This window comes from Pelophylax lessonae (genome assembly GCF_965119305.1).
Source record: "Pelophylax lessonae genome assembly, chromosome: 11".
Taxonomy (NCBI): domain Eukaryota; kingdom Metazoa; phylum Chordata; class Amphibia; order Anura; family Ranidae; genus Pelophylax; species Pelophylax lessonae.
The window spans coordinates 182497388-182519094 of record NC_138778.1 but is presented as its reverse complement, the minus strand read 5'-3'; the positions used below and the strand labels follow the sequence as shown (position 1 = coordinate 182519094).

At 40.0% G+C, this 21707-nt stretch overlaps 1 protein-coding gene across 2 annotated transcripts in view; it reads left to right on the top strand.

Annotated features, from left to right (window-relative positions):
- MRC2 (mannose receptor C-type 2) overlaps nt 1–21707 on the top strand; it is a 128527-nt gene that overhangs the window by 98639 nt on the left and 8181 nt on the right. For both annotated transcript variants that reach the window (XM_082271265.1, XM_082271264.1), the window contains exons 15-25: nt 600–738; nt 5222–5254; nt 7866–8026; nt 9596–9663; nt 10397–10497; nt 10962–11107; nt 12572–12686; nt 16255–16412; nt 16548–16653; nt 16871–17109; nt 19182–19350. In XM_082271265.1, coding sequence (XP_082127391.1) covers nt 600–738; nt 5222–5254; nt 7866–8026; nt 9596–9663; nt 10397–10497; nt 10962–11107; nt 12572–12686; nt 16255–16412; nt 16548–16653; nt 16871–17109; nt 19182–19350 — 1435 coding nt within the window. The remainder of the gene's footprint in view (nt 1–599; nt 739–5221; nt 5255–7865; nt 8027–9595; nt 9664–10396; nt 10498–10961; nt 11108–12571; nt 12687–16254; nt 16413–16547; nt 16654–16870; nt 17110–19181; nt 19351–21707) is intronic.

The following is a 21707-nucleotide window of genomic DNA, read 5'->3' as shown; positions in this document are numbered from 1 at the left end:
GACATTGTTCCCCTAGGGGTTCTAAGTCGGGGTAGTTCGACGCCTCTCTTCTTCTCCCTTCATCAGAATAAACTTTGTTAACCTTTGCATGCATGATGCCTAAGCACTTGTACGAAGCTAATACTACTGTTTGAATACTGTATTATCCACTTTTTGTTAATGTTCTACCTTGTTGTGGTTATTTTCCTATATCACATTCTGTTACTGTGATTTTCTTTTTTTTTTCCATCTGTATTTGAAACTCAATAAAAAATGTATTGATTGAAAAAAAAGAAGTGATGTCATGTGTTGAATTGTTTTGCTTGTATTCTTTTGTTTATGAGAATGCGTAGTCTTGCTCTTGTGATTTTTTTCAGACTAAAACTGTACTAATTAAAAGAAAATCAGACGTTGTGTTCACGCACGATAACATTTTTATAGCCTGCACATCCAGTTTTTGTCGTATGAAAATTCGTAATTGGCTGTCAAAAGCACTATACCAACGATCCGAAAATCGGCAGATCGTTCATCGGTCAAAATTTTACTCCCGATTTTCTAATCGTGTGTGCGAGCCTTAAGAGATCACAGGAAACCCAATTAATGCTGCCTATTTATTTCAGTATTCCTATCATAACTTTGACCGCAGCTATCAAGACAATGATGATATAAGAAGGTGTGTGGTGCTGGATCTGTCATCTCTACAGTGGGTGGCTATTGAGTGTGACTCTCAGATGGATTGGATATGCAAATTGCCTAAAGGTACAGCTCCCTGACTTCCAACTGTTTCCGTATATCAGATAAAGCTGAATAAATTAATCAGAATTAAACTTTAACTCTTGGCACCATGATTTTGATATGTTTATATATTATATTGGCTGTGTAGATTATTTTTTATTGTTTGTCTAGTACCTTAAAAATTCAGCTTTTAGTTGTGCCTTTTTATAGAGCTTCTGATTGACTAAAGTTTTCTGCTGACTAAAACCAGACATAGATGGTTCAAATCTCTTTCGAGTTCAGCAGGAACAGGCCCAGATTCAAACCATGTATGGGCGAGCTTAATGTACCCAATTTTAATCACATTTGGTATAACCAGCCTGTTGGATTTTACATGCGATTATTGCTAGCATCTGTTAGAGTTGCTAGCAATAATTGCTGTGTTCTCCCAGTGGGGATGGCTTCGTCTGTCCACCGACCAGGAGAGCACAATGGCTCTGTGGGAAAGATTCAAGCAATTTTCAATTTTCTTTCCTGCAATCCTTGGTTGCAGTAAAAAAAATAGCTTTGTCTATGGCCAGCATAAAGTGTTGCAGCTAAGATTGACACCAGTGCTATCCTGCTGCAGCTGTGCATGCGTCAATATGCCCACAGCCTCATCACAGGATGTGTTTTGTAAAGCCAAAGGTCCTATTTGTATTCTGATGAAGGAAGAAAATGCTAGACTGTAGGGGTAAGGAGCTAAAAAACTACAAATATTGGTGCCAGGAGTTTAGCTTTAGGAGCTTGATGGGCAGGGCCGCTGATAGGGGGGGGCACCAGCCCTCTTGTAGGGGGCCCGAGCACACAGGGGGGCCCACACAGAGAGGGCGATTAGTGATGGACAACAAATACAGAAATCTTCCTCCAGCACCTGAATCTGATCTTTTCCTCTCCCTGCTATCAGCTTTTATCTGTTGAGAAAGAGACAGTTGTCCCTCACTAATCCCCTCCCTTGTGTGGGCCCCCCCTCCCAGCACTGGCTCTAATGTTATCTCTGCTCAGGAGTTTATTTGTAACTTTGTTTCTCTCTCTCTGTCTCTCTGATCACTGAGCTCCAACTGGCCAGCCTGTATATTTTTCTCATCTCATCTTTATTTTTACTTAACATAGTTTTTTTTTTTTTAATTTAGCAGTAATTATGCGAGTTATGTTATATTTGTGTCTGCTAATAGTCTGCTAATAGTGATTTTGTTGTAATTTCAGCTAAATATATCTTTAATATTTTCTTGGGGGGGCCCTGCCAGGTAGTCTGTACGGGGCCCCTCGATTTCTAACAGCAGTCCTGTTGATGGGTATACTATTTGGGTGTGTAATCAAGCACCACAGTCTGCTCATGTCACCAGCCACCAGTGCACTTTAACCTAGATTTGGAATATAGGTTGGTTTCAGACTTAGCTGGATAAGTTGGCATATCCTTTTGCAGACTAAGGAGGTAAATCATTGGGTTTGAGATAAAAGCTGCTTTCCATCTTCTGTCCTTGGATACATCACTTAGTATGCTGCTACTGGAAGTTTGAGTTGGTCGGTTTTATACAACATGGCAAAAGCTATGCATTTTTTTTCATTTCCTTAATGTGCTGGTCATACCGCTTTTCCTTGTTTCAGGCCCCTTCTCCATGTTTTATTCTTTGTATATACATTGCTCTGTTTTTTTTAATATAATTTTTTATTGAAGAAAATCCTTCACTGTTGCATTTTCATTTCCGAACTAAAAATGCGTCCTCATATTTTTAATAGTTGCTACAATGCCTTGAAAAAAAGTATTCATACCCCTTGACATTTTCCACATTTTGTCATGTTACAACCAAAAACGTAAATGTATTTTATTGGGATTTTATGTGATAGACCTACTCAAAGTGGCACATAATTGTGAAGTGGAAGGAAAATGATAAATGGTTTTTAAAATATTTTACAAATATCTAAAAAGTGTGGCGTACATTTGTAATCAGCCCCCATGAGTCAATACTTTGTATAACCACCTTTCGCTGCAATTACAGCTGCAAGTCTCTTTGAGCATATCTCTACCAGCTATGCACATCTAGAGAGTAACATTTTTGCCCATTCTTTGCAAAAAAGCTCAAGCTCTGTCAGATTGGATAGAGAGTGTCCGTGGACAGCAATTCTCAAGTCTTACCACAGATACTCAGTTAGATTTAGGTCTGGACTTTGACTGGGCCATTCTAACATATGAATATGCTTTGATCTAAACCATTCCATTGCAGATCTGGCTGTATGTTTAGGGTCATTGTCCTGCTGGAAGGTGACCCCCCCGCCCCAGTCTGCAATCCTTTAAAGACTCTAACTGGTTTTCTTCTAAGATTGCCCTGTATTTGGCTCCATCCATCTTCCCATCAACTCTGACCAGCTTCCCTGTCCCTGCTGAAGAAAAGCATCCCCACATAACGATGCTGCCACCACCATGTTTCATGGTGGGGATGGAGTGTTCAAGGTGATTTTCAGATATAGTTTTCCGCCACACATAGCGTTTTGCTTTTAGGCCAAAAAGTTTATTTTGGTCTCATCTGACCAAAGCACCTTCTTCCACATGTTTGCTTGGTCCTCCACATGGCTTCTCGCAAACTGCAAATGGAACTTCTTATGGCTTTCTTTCAATGATGGCTTTCTTCTTGCCACTCTTCCATAAAGGCTAGTTTTTTGGAGTGCACAACTAATAGTTGTCCTGTGGACAGATTCTCCCACCTGAGCTGTGGATCTCTGCATCTCTTCGAGAGTTACCAAGGGCCTCTTAGTTGCTTCTTTGATTAATGCTCTCCATGCCCGGCCTGTCAGTTTAGGTGGATGGCCAAGTCTTTGTAGGTTTGCAGTTGTGCCATACTCTTTCCATTTTCGGATGACAGATTAAACAGTGCTCCAAGAGATGTTCAAAGCTTGGGATATTTTCTCTAACCTAATCCTGCTTTAAATTTCTTCACAACTTAATCCCTGACCTGTCTGGTGCGTTCCTTGGTCTTCATGATGTTGTTTGTTCACTAAGGTTCTCTAAAAAATCCATGAGGGATTCACAGAACAGGTGTATTCATACTAAGAATAAATTACTCAAAGGTGGACTCTATTTACTGTGTGTCTTCTGAATGCAATTGGTTCCACTAGATTTTAGTTTAGGGTTAAGGGCTGAATACAAATGCATACCACACTTTTCAGATATTTATTTGTAAAAAATTTTGAAAGCCATTTATAATTTTCCTTCCACATCACAATTACTTATCACTTTGTGTTGGTCTATCACATAAAATCCCAATAAAATACATTTACATTTTTGGTTGTAACATGACAAAATGTGGACAAATTCTAGGGGTACTAATACTTTTTCAAGGAACTGTGTATACATACACCAATCAGTCATAACATTATGACCACTGACAGGTAAAGTGAATAACAATTATTACCTCATAACAATCTGGGGGGGGGGAGGTGTATATTAGGCAGTAAGTGAACATATTTTCCCTGAAGTTGATGTGTTGAAGGTAGAAAAAATGGGTAAGGGTAAGAATTTTAGCAACTTTGACACGGGCCAAATTATAAAGACTAGACAACTGGGTTAGAGCATCTCCCAAACTGCAGCTTTTGTGAGATTTCCCCAGTCTGCAGTGTTCAGGGCCTACCAAAATTGGTCCAAGCAAAGAAAACTGGTGATTCAGTGACATGGTCATGGATAGCCAAGGCTTACTGATGCACATGAGGAGCGGAGGCTGCCCTGTACAGTCTGATCCAAGAGAAGAGCTACTGTAGCTCAAATTGCTTAAAAAGTTCAAGCTGATTCCGACAGAAAGGTGTCAATCACAAAGTGCATAATGTTGAGTATGGGCCTGCGTAGCCCCAGACCAGTCAGGGTGCCTATGCTGACCCATGTCCACAGTCAACAAAAAACACCTACAATGGGCAGGAGAACTGAACCGCAAAACAATGAAAAAAGGTGGCCTGGTCTAATTAATTCAAGAATGGTTTGATGAACACAACAAGTTCAAGGTGTTGACTTGGGTTCTAAATTCTCCAGATCTCAACCAAATTAAGCATCTTTGAGATGTGCTGGAAAACAAGTCCATGGAGGCCCCACCTCGCAAATTACAGGATTTAAAGGATCTGCTACTGATGGCTTGGTGCCAGATACCACAGCATTCCCTCAGAGGTCAGGGGGAGTTCATATGTCCATGCTCTGACGGATTATGGTGGGTGGTCATAATGTTATAGCTGATCAATGTATATGACCATTTTCATGCATTAAAGTGGAACTCCAGTCCCACTTTTTTAGTCTTGGATGGAGTGGGAAAATGATACAACTTTTGTTAGGTGTTTACTGTTGTCTGTGTGTTCTCAGATCTGATCTAAACTTAATAAAATAAAGTTTTGGCAGATCCTCTACTTTGGGTACACATTCAGCCCTGGTTACAATATTCCATCTATGAATCAATGACCTGGTTTAATTTTTGATAGAATACTTGTTTCTTTTTTTCTTTTGAATGTTCAGGAACAGACATCAAAGAACCAGAAGTTCCAAAGGGTGAGTTTGATTTTTCTCCTCTGTATCATTACATAGTTATTCAGATATTTCATATGCTGTTTTGTTGTACATTATTGTAATGCCTTAGCTTGTGGAAGCCTCTTTCACTTTGCCATAGTAATGAAAGCACATTGCACATAACAATCAAAAAGGTTACATATTTAAGTTCTGCTGTGAAGGTAAGAAAATAAAAGCTAACAAATCATTAATTGTTTTTCATAACACTTTCAGTTCCTTGTATTGGGATGCAAATAATGTTTTATATACACATGAATAACATTCAAAAAATCATCTGTACAGAAAATATTTGATATTTATTCAACTCTTTTTGGATAGCCTATAGGTCAGTGTTATCTGCCACAGTAGGCAAAGATGGGCAACAAAATGTTGGTTGATATATTAAGGGACTACTGAACAGTAAATCGGTTACGTGTTCAAATGTTACCTTTATTGATTTGTTTTGATCAGCACCTGAAAGTTGACCTTTCAGTATCTTTTCAAGCCAGGCTGAATTAATTGTGGCTAATTGCCTATAAGCCTTCCCAATATTACAAAGCCAGCCTTGAGCTCCTGTCAGGTGACTTTGCCTTGGCTAAGGTGATGTCACCTCTCTGCTGCAATTAGAAGATAGTTTTGCATGCCACACGCAGCTCAAATTGTAGCCAATTCCTGCTGAATCGGCCAACATTTGAGCTGTGGGTGGCCCTGTAGACACCATCTGGCTGACAAGCCTCTACTTAAAAATCAATCAAATGCCAGTCTGGATTAAATCCTCTTCTTCACATATATGGTGTTCCTATGTTGGTATTAGGTCCCTGCTCGCATTGCCCATGCCAATCCGCCCTACAGTGACCGCTGTTTCCGGGGTTGTAGCCATCGTGGAGATGTTATACATATATGGTGAAAGTGTCCTAGACTAATTGGCTTCCGGCCTCATGTATTTGGCCTCCTATTCACGTTGTTTCATCTACCAATACCAAAAGAAGCCAAGTTTGCCTTGTTACACTGTCCAATTCCAAGTTTGTTGTTGAGGGATCGAATGACCGCATTAATGCTTAATGTACAGATGTCGAGCATCTGCAATGACTATCATGCCAAGTTCTTCAAAATTTGGGAACCATGGATGTTAAATGCCTTTCCTACCCTCCTCCTAGCCAGCTTGGGCCGCCTATTACGGACAGTCCCGATGTTCCCAAACCCTTACCTTTTCCCCATCTCTTGGCCTCAATCCTTCTGGCCTCCCTTTCTTCTCTAGACTCCCCTATCTGTTATCTAGCTCCCTACTTGGAAGGTGAGTGAACTCCTTTTCTCTCATTTCCTGCCTAACTTTCTTCTGATTTCTGCTTCTTTTATCCTTTTTTAGTTCAGTATAGGCTGTAAATTGCACCACCTTTTGGATATTGATGCCCGATAGTTGTGGGAAACCTCACCAGAACCCCTTGGTCCTTATGGTTTCATGAACACTTTTATTTACTGGAGTTGTGTTAGCTCTCATTTTTTTCTGTTTATGTGTCACCTTATTTTTTCCCTCCTTATAAGCTAATTTCTGTTTCAACCTCAATGTTAGCCCCTGCATGGGTGGAACTTTTGCATGTTAACCACTTGTTAAAACCAAAAAAAAACCTACTGAAACAGAAATCTTCTTCTTCAGATCTTAGAGAGTAGTCTCTTAACTAAGATGTTAACAGATCTAAATACCTAGCAGAATTCTGATTAGGTGCTTGACCAACATATCCTCATTTAACTCCCTAGCAATCGAATCGGGACAGTGTAACTTTGTAGCAAATCGCAAAGCAAAAGCTTACAGCTGGCTGATCTGTGGCAGACATACATGAACGCAGCAAAGAACCACAAAGGCATTGGGATTTGCATGACTGCAAACTCGATTCTAGTAGCCAGTATCTCAGTCCAAGAAGCAGATGTTGACCCAAGATGATGCCTACACAAAATTGTACTGTCCTGATGAAAAGCAGATGAACGCATTGTCAGGGAGAGTATTGTGGCCTCCATGAGTGGCAATACATACTTAATAGTAAACCCTTTTAGACATGATGAGAAAATTGGGTGAAAAATACCGCTGTCAAATCGCTCGTCTAATAAGCTGATCGGTAGTCCACAGCTTTAGAGAGCCGATCACGACAGTTCATGTGAAATTATAAGGGACAAGCAGGAAAATGTTTCTCGCATGATACAAGAGATAATTTGTGTTTAATCAGTACAGTATTCATCCAAAAAAAACTGAGTGACTAAGACCCTGTATGCTTGGAAATGAAAGAATACATTACAATACAATACATTACATCACTTTCCAAGTTGTATTCTGCTATACGAGAATTGTCGAAACTCTAGTAACCTATTTATTTTCGATATTAGACTAGCATGCAAAATAAAACTGATGATCATTTGTCTGATATTATCATCATGTGTATGGGGCATTACAGGTAAATATTACATAGGATGCATGCCCTTAACATGAAAAACTATATCTGATGCTAGGCCTACTTGAAACTTTTGCATACTCATTGGTTAATTTGGTTAGAAGATGTACAGTATCTATATTGAATTCGGCCCATTGACTTCTTCTCAGTTGTCTCACTATGCTATCTTTCAGGAAACACCGAGTGGATCAGATTTGACAATGCAGACTATAAGTTTTTTGAGCATCGATCCACATGGCAACAGGCTCAGAGAATCTGCACTTGGTTTGGGGCTGAGCTAGCGTCTGTTCATAATCCAGCAGAGCTAGACTTCCTAGTGCAGAACCTACAGAAGGTACAAAATAACTCTAAATGTGATCATTGCTTCACAAGAGCAACACACATTTGTTTTCCTGGGTCAGACTTATTCAGCCATAACTTGCTAATATTTCTATTAAGGTATAACTCCAGCCAAAACAGTTTGCTGTTTGCACATGCTGTCACTCTTGACCTTTGTTAATGGAGACAAAAGTGTCTAAGAATCTAAAATATTACAATTGTCCCTAGAATATGAGGTGAGGGACCCTTGCTTTATTGATAACTGTCAAAACTGTAATTTCCCTTCACTTTATGGAAGTTTCCAGTGTGTAATTCGTTTGGCTGCTCTAGGTCACACAGGCTGCAGGCTCAACTATATCTCCTTGCCTTCTAGTAGATTCTACAGTATATTATAGTGGGCTGGAAGAGGCAGACCCTGAGCTTTGAATATTTATGGTTTTCTAGGCGATCCCTGAGGAGTGTGCCCAGAAGGCAGAGAGAGCCCATAAATAGTTTGAGGACTGAAGCAGTCTGGTTCTTGTCTAGGAGGAGAAGATCCCGGCCTTTAAGGGCTGCTTCCCCCTGTGGCAGATTAGCTAAAGACTGTTGCAGAGAAGTCACAGAGATCTCAGCTCAGAGGGAGCTGGGGGGGGGGCTATTTTCCTGGAAGCAGTTTAGAACCAGGTTTAAGGGGTGCACTAAAGATGTGGCCTGGAGCTTCACGGTACAGTGTCCATCCAGTATTTGGACAGGAGGTATCCAAGCTGGAGACACAGTAAGTAGAGGTTTGCAAGTGGGATCCTGGTGACTGTTTGCTTTTAAACTCCTTGTGTGACTGTGTCAATGCTGCTAAAGTGGGATCTGCCCTGCTGGGAGTTCCATAAGTGCTGGGGTTTCTAGCCTCTGCAAAGAAGGGAGGTGGCCCTGAAGAGAGAAGACACAATAGAGAGTGTCCAAATAATTTCTTATCGAACATAGTATGTGTTGTGCCTACGACAAAACCCAAATCATTTCTAAATTCTACAGTATCCTAAAGTTTTACTCTACCCCATCCTTGTTTAACCAGCAATAAATCATAAAAAGACATCCACTGCCTGGTAATTGTGAGAGAGAGAATGTTCAAGTTTTGTGTGCCTGGCTGTCTGGGGACCTGGTCAGGAAGAGAACCTGGGACAAAGCAGAGGGAGCTATTAGGGGTCTGGGCTACATACAGTATGTTTAACATTTTTAATAAAAATGTATTGGAAAAAAAGGCATCTGGAAATTAGTGAGAATTTGTATGGTGGAGCTGAATGGAGGGCTATATTTTAATTTGCAAGCATAAGCCAAAAGATCAGAATTTTGGCAGAAGGCACCTCCTCCCCACCAGAATGCCAGTACTTCCCTTTTCATTGGCTGTTTTGTTGTGCTTTCTGTTTTGTAACTGTTGCCCATACACTTGAGAAGGCGGTAATCTTTGCAGGCACAACCCAACTACCTAAGGGCAAGTCCCTTGTGAAGCCCTACAGAGCTCTCCATACATTTTTGGGGTTTACTAGGACGTGGAGCACTTTATATTTGCTTTTTTATCATATGAATCTAATGCTGTGTTTTAATCCCCTGTAAGTCTCTTCGAGTGCAAGAGCAGCACTGGTGGATCGGACTTCACACGTATGAAAATGATGGGAGATTCAGGTGAGTTGCTGTGAAGGTAAATTATTAAATGTTTGTTGCAAGTTGGCATTTAACTCCAAAATAAATGATGCATAACTTTTATGCTATAGTCCTGATTAGGTTAAGTCAGTTAAAGTGTATATATGGTGAAAATGTAAAAAAATATATTCATATTCCATACTGCATTATTAAATATTTTCTAGCCTACTCCTAATACTCTGAACAATCTTGAAGTTTGTAAACCTACTTTGCGCAGATCCCCCCACATTTACTGCCTTGAATTCTGTGACACGTATTCACTATGACTTACTAGAAGGCACTGATGTGTCAAAGAATTTACAGAGCCTGCCATCTGAATTATAGAGGAGCTGAGATGAGGAGTCTCAGGAGGCGGAAGTCAGTACAGGAATCAATACTTCCAGGCAGCAAGATGCCATGGGATATGTAGTCCTTAGACATTGAAAATAAACAGTATCGATGAGCCTTGTACTCAGATGAAGACCAGTTCATGTACACCTGCAAAGCTTCACCAAACCAATATTTTGGCTGTGAGCAGACATTGTATGATTGGGAGATAGATATAATCTGACAAAGTTCCTTTGGGTAAAAAAAAAGTGGAATAATACAGAACTGGATAAATCATTGTTTAGTTGGGTTTACCAGAGTCTATGCTTGTTCTGCGGTGCTGGCCGTGAAATAAATGAAATACTGGTTTTTAGCCATCTTTATGGTAAATTGCACTTTTTTTTTGCAGATGGTCAGACAAGACTGTACTCAATTACGTAAAATGGGCTCCTGGACGGATAGGCCGCATTTCAAGAGAAAAGAAATGTGTGTATATGACAGCAGTTAGAGGTAAGCAGTACTTTTGTATTTGGGCTCAGAACACAACTGAACCATCTTTTTAGCAAGGACACTTCTTTTGATTTTATGTCATATAATATACCTGAACCACTTAGATCAGTCTGAGGTATGTCCCATTTAAGTTTATGGTACAGCGGACCACCACTATATTTTTAGTGGCCAGGAAATAGACAAAGTGGAAGGCTGTCACTATCAGATGAACTAATTAGGCTTCTGTGGGTGGGGGCCACCTTAGTGTGTTTGGGGGACTAGCGTTTTTTAACATAATTACTGAACTTGTCCTTCAATATCTTTAGATTGTACTTAAAGCCAATAGTTTAATGAAGTTGAAGCTTTTATACTGAAGCAGTTTTTATGTCTTTGGTTCCAAAATGAGTCACTTGGCCAAGTATTTGTTTTACTAGAATTGTAAATTTGAGTATTGCATAAACACATGGTGCTCTTTTTGTCTGCAGGAGAATGGGGTGATCAGAAATGCATCACTGCTCTGCCATATATATGTAAACGGACAAACACCACAGTCCCACCACCCACCTTACCTCCGCTTTCTCCACCCAGTGTGGGTGGCTGCCCCAAGACCTGGCTACCTTTCATGAACAAGGTTAGAACATAGTTTTTTGACTAAAATGCCATTTTAATTTTAGTTGTATTTTAGTAATCTGAGCTGTTTTAGTTTTATTCGTATTTTAGTCTACTAAAATGTCCAGTACATTTTAGTCGAATAAAATCTCCAACATTTTAGTTGACTAAAATCTCCAGTACATTTTAGTCAACTAAAATCTAATGGATTTAGATTAAATTGTAGTGCATTATTTAAGCATTTCTCTAGAACATATTATTTATGGTATTAAGGTTTGAACATGCACTACAGATGCAGATTTTGCCATTTTGATATATAACATCTTTATAAATAAAACCAAGCTTCATAAATAAACCAAACATTGCTTTTTGACAAACAAAAGTGCAATTAAAAGAGAAAAACACAAACACAAAATACTGTAAACTTTATTGGCTGTAATGCCATTGTACATGTTACCTGAATATATTACCAACATTCAATTTTAAGAAAGATATAAGAAAAGCCTTTACTTTTTTTCCTTTCAGCAGCTGATTCCTATGTGGTAGTTCAGTGTTAATTTTGACCTCATATTTTGATTTAGCTTTAGTCAGTCTTTTGATTAAAATGCCATTTTAGTTTTAGTCATATTTTAGTATTTTAAACCAAAATGCCATTTTAGTTTGTCATATTTTAGTGATCTGAATTGTTTTAGCTTTAGTCATAGTTTAGTTGACTAAAATAGTGTTATTTATTCAACAAAAAAGTGTAGCTAAACATGTCATTTTATGATGGATCTTTCTCTTCTGGCAAATTACTACAGCAGAATTTTAAACTAAAGCTGGCCGTACACCTGCAGAATTTAGTTTGAAAGATGTAATTTTTGGAATGTTCGTTCTATTACCTAAGCGTTAAAGGGAAGAATTCAACAATTGATTTTGATCAGTGAGAACAAAAAAAATCAAAGGACAAGGATGGAAAATGTTTGCCAAATCTAATGGGAACAAACACATTTCTAATCACTGAATTCGCTCCCCAATGAGAAAAATCATAACTGGTCTTATACACATGAACTCGTCAAAGTTAATCCGGAAGCAGAATGTTCATTCTATGAAAATCGAGACATTGACATGGTACTCAAAGCAAACATCGTTTATAATTAGTCAAGTTCATGAAGACACCATCAATGGTCAGACGATCATTTTTTTATAGTTTCTCATACAAAAATTCAAATTAAATTCTACAGGTATAAGAGCAGAATAATCATGGTCAGTGCAGCAATATGCAAAGTTTTTTCTTCTGTCCCACAACTGCATTTGTTATCTGTAATACTAAAGACTAATATGTTCATGACCACATCCAGTTTTGCCTTACAGCTATTGAAAGTTCTGACCTATTTTTTATTGTGAGTCCAGGGGTTGGATAACTGTCTAAGACCAATATATAACGCTATGCTGTATGTCACTAAGTGCACCTAGTATGACCTTGTTGATTTTTATCTCCATGCAGTGTTTTGGAGTGAGAGCAGATGGTAAGGGCGAGAGTAGGACATGGCAACAAGCTCGAGAGTTTTGCAAAGTCCTAAATGGAGAGATCGCCACAATTGACAACTATTTAGAACAGGGTAAGTGCTACCATGAGCACTGATTGGTTTTCAACAGTAATGTGTTCCTGGCAAAAAACATCCACAAGAGCTGTCTGTAAAAACTGCACAGCCATTTTATAAAGGTTATATCAGTCCCTCCCTTGTATCTTATATGTAAAAACAAAAAGTTTGTCATGTTTAGCCTATGAGGTAGCCAAATATCGTTATTATTTATTTCAGGTACTTATATAGCGCCATCAATTTACACAGCGCTTTACATTTATATTGTACATTCACATCAGTCCCTGCCCTTAAGAAGCTTACAGTCTAGGGTCCATAACTTGCAATCATACATACACATAGTAGGGGCAATTTACCTATCAGCGTGTCTTTGTAGTGTGGGAGGAAACTGGAGTACCCAAAGGAAACCTACACAGGCACATGCAGAACATGGAAACTCCATGCTGGTAGAGCCATGTTTGGGATGTGAACCAACGACCCTAGTGCTGCTAGGCAGAAGTGCTAACCACTTAGCCACCGTGCTGCCCCCCTATTCTATTTTGTTCTTTATCAAAGGACTACCAGAGTCTTGAAAGCAAAAAAACTGAATGGAAAAACATATACAGTTAGGTCCATATATGTTTATTTGGACACAGGCACTATTTTCATACTTTGGGCTCTGTATGCCACCAGAATAAAATTAAAATGAAACAATCCAAATGAATTTGAAGTGCAGACTTACAGCTTTAATTTAAGGGGTTGAACGTAACTATCAAGCACACATTTTAGGAACTGCAACCATTTTTATACACAGTCCCCCCCATTTTCAGGGGCTCAAATGTAATTGGACAAATGAATTTAATCATAAATAAAATGTTCATTTTTAATATTTTGTTGAGAATCCTTTACTGGCAATGACTGCCTGAAGTCTGGAACCCATGGACATTACTAAAGACTCCTTTCTGATGCTTTACCTGGCTGCAACTGCAGCTGTCTTCAGTTGTTCTTTGTTTGTGGGCCTTTCTGCCTTCAGTTTTGCCTTCAGCGAGTGAAAAGCATGCTCAAATGCGTTAAGATTAGGTGATTGACTTGGCCATTGCCGAATATTCCACTTATTTTCCTTCAGAAGCTCCTGGGTTGCTTTTGCAGTGTGTTTTGGATCATTGTCCATCTGTACTGTGAAGCGCCATCCAATAAACGTTGCTGCATTTGGCTGAATCTGGGCTGACAGTATATCTATAAACATTGCAGAATTCATCCAGCTGCTTCATTTTTCTGTCACATCATCAATAAACACCAATGACCCAGTGCCACTGGAGGCCATGCATGCCCATGCCATCACACTGCCTCCACCATGTTTCACAGATGACATTGTGTGCTTTGGATCATGAGCTGTTCCAAGCCTTCTCCACACTTTTTTCTTCCTGTCATTCTGGAACAGATTAATCTTAGTTTCATCCTTTCAAAGAATGCTTTTCCAGAACCGGTCTGGCTTTTTTAGATGTTTTTTGGCAAAGTTTAATCTGGCTTTTCTGTTCTTCAGGCTTATAAATGTTTTGCACCTTGTGGTAAATCTTCTGTATTTGCTCTTTTGAAGTCTTCTCTTGATTGTAGACTTTGACAATGATACCCCTTCCTCCTGGAGTGTGTCCTTCATTTGTCTGGATGTTGTGAATGGGTTTTTCTCTACCATAGAGCAGATTCTGCAATCATCCACTACAGTTGTCTTCCATGGACGTCCAGGCCTTTTTATGTTGCTGAGCTCACCAGTGTGTTCTTCTTTCCTCAGAATGTACCAAACTGTTGATTTGGCCACTCCTAATGTTGCTGCTATAGACAGCTCCTTTAAATGCATGATGTAGGTTCACAGTAATAGATTCCAAATGCAAATACCACACTTAGAACTTACTCCCTACCTTTTAGCTGCTTGATTAATGAAGAAATAATGAAGCAGTAGCCCAAACCTGGCCATAAAACAGCTTTTGATTCAATTGTCAAATTACTTTTGGACCCTTATAAAAGGGGGAATGGCTATTGTTAACTTTAATGACTTTTACCTATAGGTAAGCCTATATTAAGGCTTACCTATAGGTGCTGTAATTTCTCTTAAACTTGCACCGTTTAGAAGATATTTACAGTGCATGCAGCTGATGACGTCATCGGCGCATGCACTCTGAAGAAACGGCCTGGCCGTGCCTTTTCTTCAGAGCCCTGTGCTGTGACTGGCGGCTCCCGCACGCATGTGCGGGAGTGACGTCACGTGGCTCCGGCCAGTAATACAGCCGGAGTCCGCAGACCCAGAAGAAGACGGGTGAAGATGGATGCGCCCGGCAGCAGGGACAACGCGGGCATCGTTGCAGGTAAGTGTCACATAATGTGCTAGTATACGATGCATACTAGCACAGTATGCATTTACTTTGCAGGGGGAAAAAGTTTTTCAAGAGTTGACTTCCGCTTTAAGAGCTGTAATTCCTAAACCCTTCCTCCGATTTGGATGTACATATCCTCAAATAAACCATAGAGTGTGCACTTTCAGCCCATATCTATTATATAACTATAGCTTGAATATGTTTTGGTAAATACCTGAAAAAAAATAAAAATGTGCCTGTGTTCATATATATGGACCTGACTGTATAAAGGAAAGAGATAAGCCACTTTAAACTGTACAGAACGTCATGTGTGTACGCAGGTTGTAAATTAGAGAGAGAACCATTTGTGCATGGGCCTAGCAACAGTTTTGACCCTCTGCAGTACATGAAGATTTGCAGTTCTAGTTGAGACTGCACAAATGTTGACAAAAAGTTTGGATAGTGATGCCACTGTTGTTGGTAAAGGTATGTGCGTGGACACAGTACTACAGTTGACTTTTACCTAATAATCCCATTGGGAGATCTCATCACCAAAAAGGTTATGGGTCTAAAGGCAGCCATACACGGATTTAAATTTGGCCAGTTCAGAATGGATCGGCCGAATTTTGATCCATGTACGGGCAGGCCGGTTGTACAAAAGTTGATCTATCAATTGACTTGTGTACAATCAGCCTGTTGGGAAATGTTCTCTCGATAGGGCCACTGGCTATAGCCAGTGGTGCTGATCAGTGTACTCCGATGGGTAAGAAATCTTTCTGCTGTCAGAATACAATAGCTCAGCAGTTGGGATGCCTCCATCCACATCAAGTGTGTGGGTAAGGGAATCAAGTAATTTTCTTTTGCTTAACCCACTGGTTGAATGAAAAAAATGACTCCTGTATGGCCAGCCTAAAGCCTTGTACAAGCTATATTTTGCAGCTCAGGTCAGAGCCGCTGTACTAACAATCCAATGTTAGTACAGCGATCTCCCCTGCTGTGCTATTGTGTTCTGACATAGGGACAGCACCCCATCAGAACACTCTCATCAGTGCTCTCAGCCATTGGCTTAGAGCACTGATCAGGAGCTAAATGGCAGACCTTTTTCGGTCTTGCCCCTTCGACAGGAGCCGGCCGAACAGCCATTCGGCCCTCATGTACTAGGCTTAACTGTTGGCTTATATCCAACACCTAAATATTACTTTTTAATCTAAATACAAATTTTTAGTCTATTTTCTGTTTTTCTACTTCTCTCTCTTCAGCTTTTATTACATCCATACTTCCCAACATCACCTCTGACCTCTGGATTGGTCTGAACAATAGACAGCAGGGATTCCAATGGGAAGAGGGTCAGCCTCTGGCGTATGTGAACTGGGCACCAGGGGCACCGTCCAGGGAGAGCTCTTCCAATGGCAAGATGGTGAGCCAATTTACCTTTATCAGCGCTAGAACCTTTCTAGATAACATAATCTTTAAAATAATCATATAGAACAGAACATGACATTCTTAAAACCAAAACAAAAAACATTTTTTTTTTTTTTTATGATATCTCCAGGTTAGTTGCGCTGCAATCTGGCATGGACCACAACCACAGTTCACCGGGCGATGGGACGACAAACTATGTATAGAAAAGCATGGATACATCTGCCAGATCAACAAAGGTGCGCTGTGAGTGTGCGACCACATTTCTAGTCTAGATTGCTTATGTGGCAAAACAAAGAAAATCTAAAAACTGAAGGACACCAAAACATCCAATCAGAATTCAGCTATTAAATCTGTTGCTTACTATGTAATTTTCTTCCCATTACTGCTTATAACACTGCTTGTTGAAGTAAGTCTCTGTTTTTTTTTAGTTCTTATAAAATATTTTCTCTGCAGTGCCCTCTCTGAGCCCAGCATCCGAGCCTTTTCCATTTCCACCTAGCACCAGACTTCAGTACAGGAACAGCTCCTACCTCATTCTGCAAAAACCAATGACTTGGACTGAAGCTCGTCTGCTGTGCGAAACTCGCAATGCCACCTTAACGAGCATTCCAGACCCCTACCAACAGGCATATCTGACCCTTGCAGTAACCGGACAGAAGACCCCTCTTTGGATTGGGCTGTCGAATGAAGAGGTGCCACGCTTTGTGTTTTCTGTTAAAGTATTCAATGTGAAATGTGAAATAGCACTTTAAAAATATCAAGTTATTTTGATTTTGATAACTGGTATGACTTTTATATAACATCAATCCATGCAAACCTTTTTATCTTTTTTTTTTCTTTTTTTTTTTTTGTTTTGGATGGAGCAAGAAGGAGTTAGAATCCATCAAAATTAATTTGTTGTCTGTGTACCCATTGAGGGGATTTTGCCTACCTTGCTGTCCCCATGAGAATGATACAGGAAGCAAGCAGAAATCCCCGAAAACACATCAACTGTCACCAACTGATAGACTTGTTAAATGTGCCTTCTACTGGTGACTTTATAAAAAGTCAGATTAACCACTTGCTGACTGCCCTATAGCAGATTTACTGCTACATGGCGGCCGTGCTGCACAGGATCCCATTTACACCATATTACCAAAAGTATTAGGACACCTGCCTTTACATGCACATGAACTTTAATGGCATCTCAGTCTTAGTCCCTAGGGTTCAATATTGAGTTGGTCCATCCTTTGCAGCTATAACAGCTTCAACTCTTCTGGGAAGGCTGTCCACAAGGTTTAGGAGTGTGTCTATGGGAATGTTTGACTATTCTTCCAGAAGCATGTCTGTGAGGTCAGGCACTGATGTGGATTGTGGCTCGCAGTCTCTGTTCTATTTCATCCCAAAGGTGTTCTATCGGTTGAGGTCAGGACTCCACCCCAAACTCGCTCATCCATATCTTTATGGACCTTGCTTTGTGCACTGGTGTGCAGTCATGTTGGAACAAGAAGGGGTCTTCCCAAAACTGTTCCCATAAGTTGGGAACATGAAATTGTCCAAAATGTCTTGGTATGCTGACACCTTAAAGGTTCCCTTCACTGGAACCAAGGGGCCAAGCCCACACCATAATCCCCCCTTCACCAAATGATTTGGACCAGTGCACAAAGCAAGGTCCAAAAAGACATGGATGAGCAAGTTTGGGGTGGAGGAACTTGACTGGCCTGCATGGAGTCCTGACCTTAACCCAATAGAACACCTTTGGGATGAATTAGAGCGCAAACCGGGAACCAGGCCTTCTCGGCCACATCAGTGCCTGACCTCACAAATGCTCTTCTGCATGAATGGTCAAACATTCCTATAGACACACATCTAAATAGTGTGGACAGCCTTCCCAGAAGATTTGAAGCTGTTATAGCTGCAAAGAGTGGGCCAACTCAATATTGAGCCTCACAGGCTAAGACTGGGGTGCCATTAAAGCTCATGTGTGTGTAAAGGCAGGTGCCCCAATACTTTTGACAATAAAGTGTATACTAGAAGCAAAACATAAGCGGAGTGCATCGCAAAGTATCAACAGATAGAGAGGTAAATTAGAATCAATGAATGCATCTCATCTTGACAAGAAAACACCAACTTTTGTCCCAGTTGAATGGCTTAAATAGAAGAATCCATAGAATATTCCCAAGGGATCTTTAAAAACACATCCCAAGTTTGGGTGTACCACACTCAACATCCGGACTGCTGGACATTGGGAATCCACAAGGAGAATCATAATAACAATAGATAAATGAAAGTCCCTACTTTACTAAAAATCAAACTCAGTGCATTTCGGAACATGCATTGCTCCCTCTTCAGGAGTGACGAGGAAGCAATGCATGCTTTAAAATGTTGAGTTTTATTGCTTTTAATAAATTTGGGACTTTTGTTTATTATCGTTATTAACCTCCTTACTCCGCACCTTGTGGACTCCCAATATCTAGCAGCGCTAATGCTGAGTGTGATACACCAAGCCTTTGGATATGTTTGTATAGATCTCTTGGGAGTGTACTGTGGATTCCTGCAATTTAAGGCTATCACCTGGAACACAAGTTGGTGTTTTCTTGCCAAGGTGAGCTGCATACATTGATTTCAAATTACATGTCCATTAGCTGATACTCGTAGATGGGCTCTGCTTCTGTTATGTTTTCTAAAATTTGCATACTGAAAATTCCTATCAACCTCAATTTAGAAATAACTGCCATTTATATAGGAATATTTGCCTAAACCAGTGTTATTCCATACTTTGTAGGGTGGGCGATCCTACTCTTGGCTAACAGACGATGGAACTTCATATATCAACTGGAGGGATGGTGAGCCACAGCGCCTGAGTGGCTGTGTATATATGGATGCCCAGGGAACATGGAGCACAGCAAACTGTGATCATAAACTACCTGGAGCAATTTGCAACTACAACACTCGTAAGCAATTTCATTATTATTTTTCCATTTTTATTCTATGTCTTTGTAGTTAGTTGTTCTCCCCTTTCTCAATGGATATCTCCCAGTACCTGAAAGCATGCTAGACTGACAGTACTGTGTATCCCTTTTCTAAATTAGATGTAGATATGTGTTAAAGTGTTACTAAACCAACAAAAGTAAAATCAATCTGTAAAAGCAGTAAAGCATGCTTGTTATACTCACTGTGGAACCTAAGGGGTTAATCTGCATTGTGGAAAAAGGCTGTTTGATCCTGTCTCCTCTGATCATCTCCTTCTTCCACTGTCTCCAAAAGATAACCTGATATTTACAGAACCAGGGGACAGGCTGCACATGCTCAGTTTGTGCAGCCTGTGTATTGCTAGAGAGTTTTTTATTTTCTTGGGAGTGCATTTCATCAGCACATTTCCAATCAGCACCGTCCAGACAGAGGGTCAGGGGTCCAGCAGTCTTATAGGACAGTGAGAGCAGTATGAAAACTCCTACAAGCTTTAACCAGACACTCATAGAAGTCACAAGACTGCTCTAACTGCTGATGATAAAAGGTATTTAGCAGTTTAGATTTACTAAAATAATTGCAATTCCATGTTCTGTGTATTGTGGGAGACCAGGTATAGTGAATGCAGGGTCCTGGGTTTAGTTACACTTTAATTTTAGTAGTATGTTCCACATCACAATGTATACATGTGCTACTTTAATAGGTCATCCAGTTGTATGAGGATTTTTTTTTATAATATCTCACAATTATGGCTTTCTGCTTACCTTGACTTCTCAATCCACACAAACGAGGTCGATAGAGAAGACCCTAAAACTGGGATATTGTATTCTGACAGTAGGACTCACTGCTGTCAGAATACACAGATCTGGGGCTGTAGCCATTGATCGACAAAGTTTTCCAGCATGCCCCCCCTGGACAGAAGATGATTAACTGCTGTTAAGGAGGGAAAGTCACATGCTTATTGAAATGTGTCCAGTCCCTGCTGAACCAGATGAATTTCTATGAGCATATGGCCAGCTTAAGCCCTGCCCCACTTCACTCAGTTTAGGAATATATCTTTTAAAACCAACTTTGCCATAGACAGGCTTTTCTGACCTTCCCCATGCTTCCTGTTTCCTTGATTCACTGTATTTAAAATCCCTATGCAAAGTGAAAACCTGCACCAGATTCTGAAAGCCTCTGTCTTTGCTCACAAGTGACAGCACCAGGGACTGGCAATTGGCTGCTCAAGCATCCCAAATTATATTATGTTGAGGTGGGGGTGTCACATATTACTCCATAATGAAAATTACTGGGTATTTAATTGGGCTATGGCAGCGAGTAAGGACAAGGAAGGTGGGTAGAGCTAATCAACAAATGTTCTCCAGCCTGTCCTTAAGACAGAAGTCGATCAAAGCAGGATGACCACACACATTTACCAAAATTCAGTTGGTCCCTGCTGAACTGGACAAATTTCCATCAGTGTATGGCCAAATTTAAACTACCCACTTGCAGAAGAAGGCTTTCAGTGATATTTTACACGTTCAAAGAAAACAATATTGTTTGAAGTCTCAAACTTTATCAAAGATCTCTGCTGGTTGTAGGGGAGGTGACGCCATATATACCTATTTAGTTATGAGATTAACTATGGCAGAACCTCCCTGAACATGCAATCCATCTCAGCAGTGCTAAGATATAAAGGCTGAGACTTCAAACAACCTTCAGCTCTCCTTTAGAAGTTAATGAGATGAGAGTAGAAAATCTCTAAGCAGCCTCATCCTAAAGTGGAAGTAACGGTTAGTTAGTGTAAGTGGAAAGAGCTTAACTCATTGATTACCTCTATGAATTGGAAATCCTTCTTAAGAACCAAATTAAAAAAACTGTAAAGATTTGGTTAAGGAGTCTACAGACATTGGAGAAATGCTTGTAGGTCTATGGGCTAGCTTAGAAGACATTTGTTGTCTCATGTTAGTCAGGAATCAATTAGGTAAGAAAGTAATATGTATGGTCGAAGAAAAAGAAAAGAGGTACTTTAAATACACAAAATGGTCTTAAAATGCAAGTTAAGAGAGCTAGACCCCTTTGTCATACATATTAAAGAGACACTCCATTGGAAACATAAGCCTTAAAATACGTATGAACACAGCCTACCCACTTAGTATTTCATTTTTATTCAGACATTGCACTTGTTTACCAGTCTTCCCCCATCCCTTTTATCGGTAATCTGATGATCTGAGAACTCCTAGTTATAATGCAGGAGAAATATTCTGAAAAACATCCATTACAGCTAAGAGCTAAGAAGTTTCTCACAAGTACCAGTCGTATTCTTCCTACTATGGAAGACTGATTGTGATTGGTGATG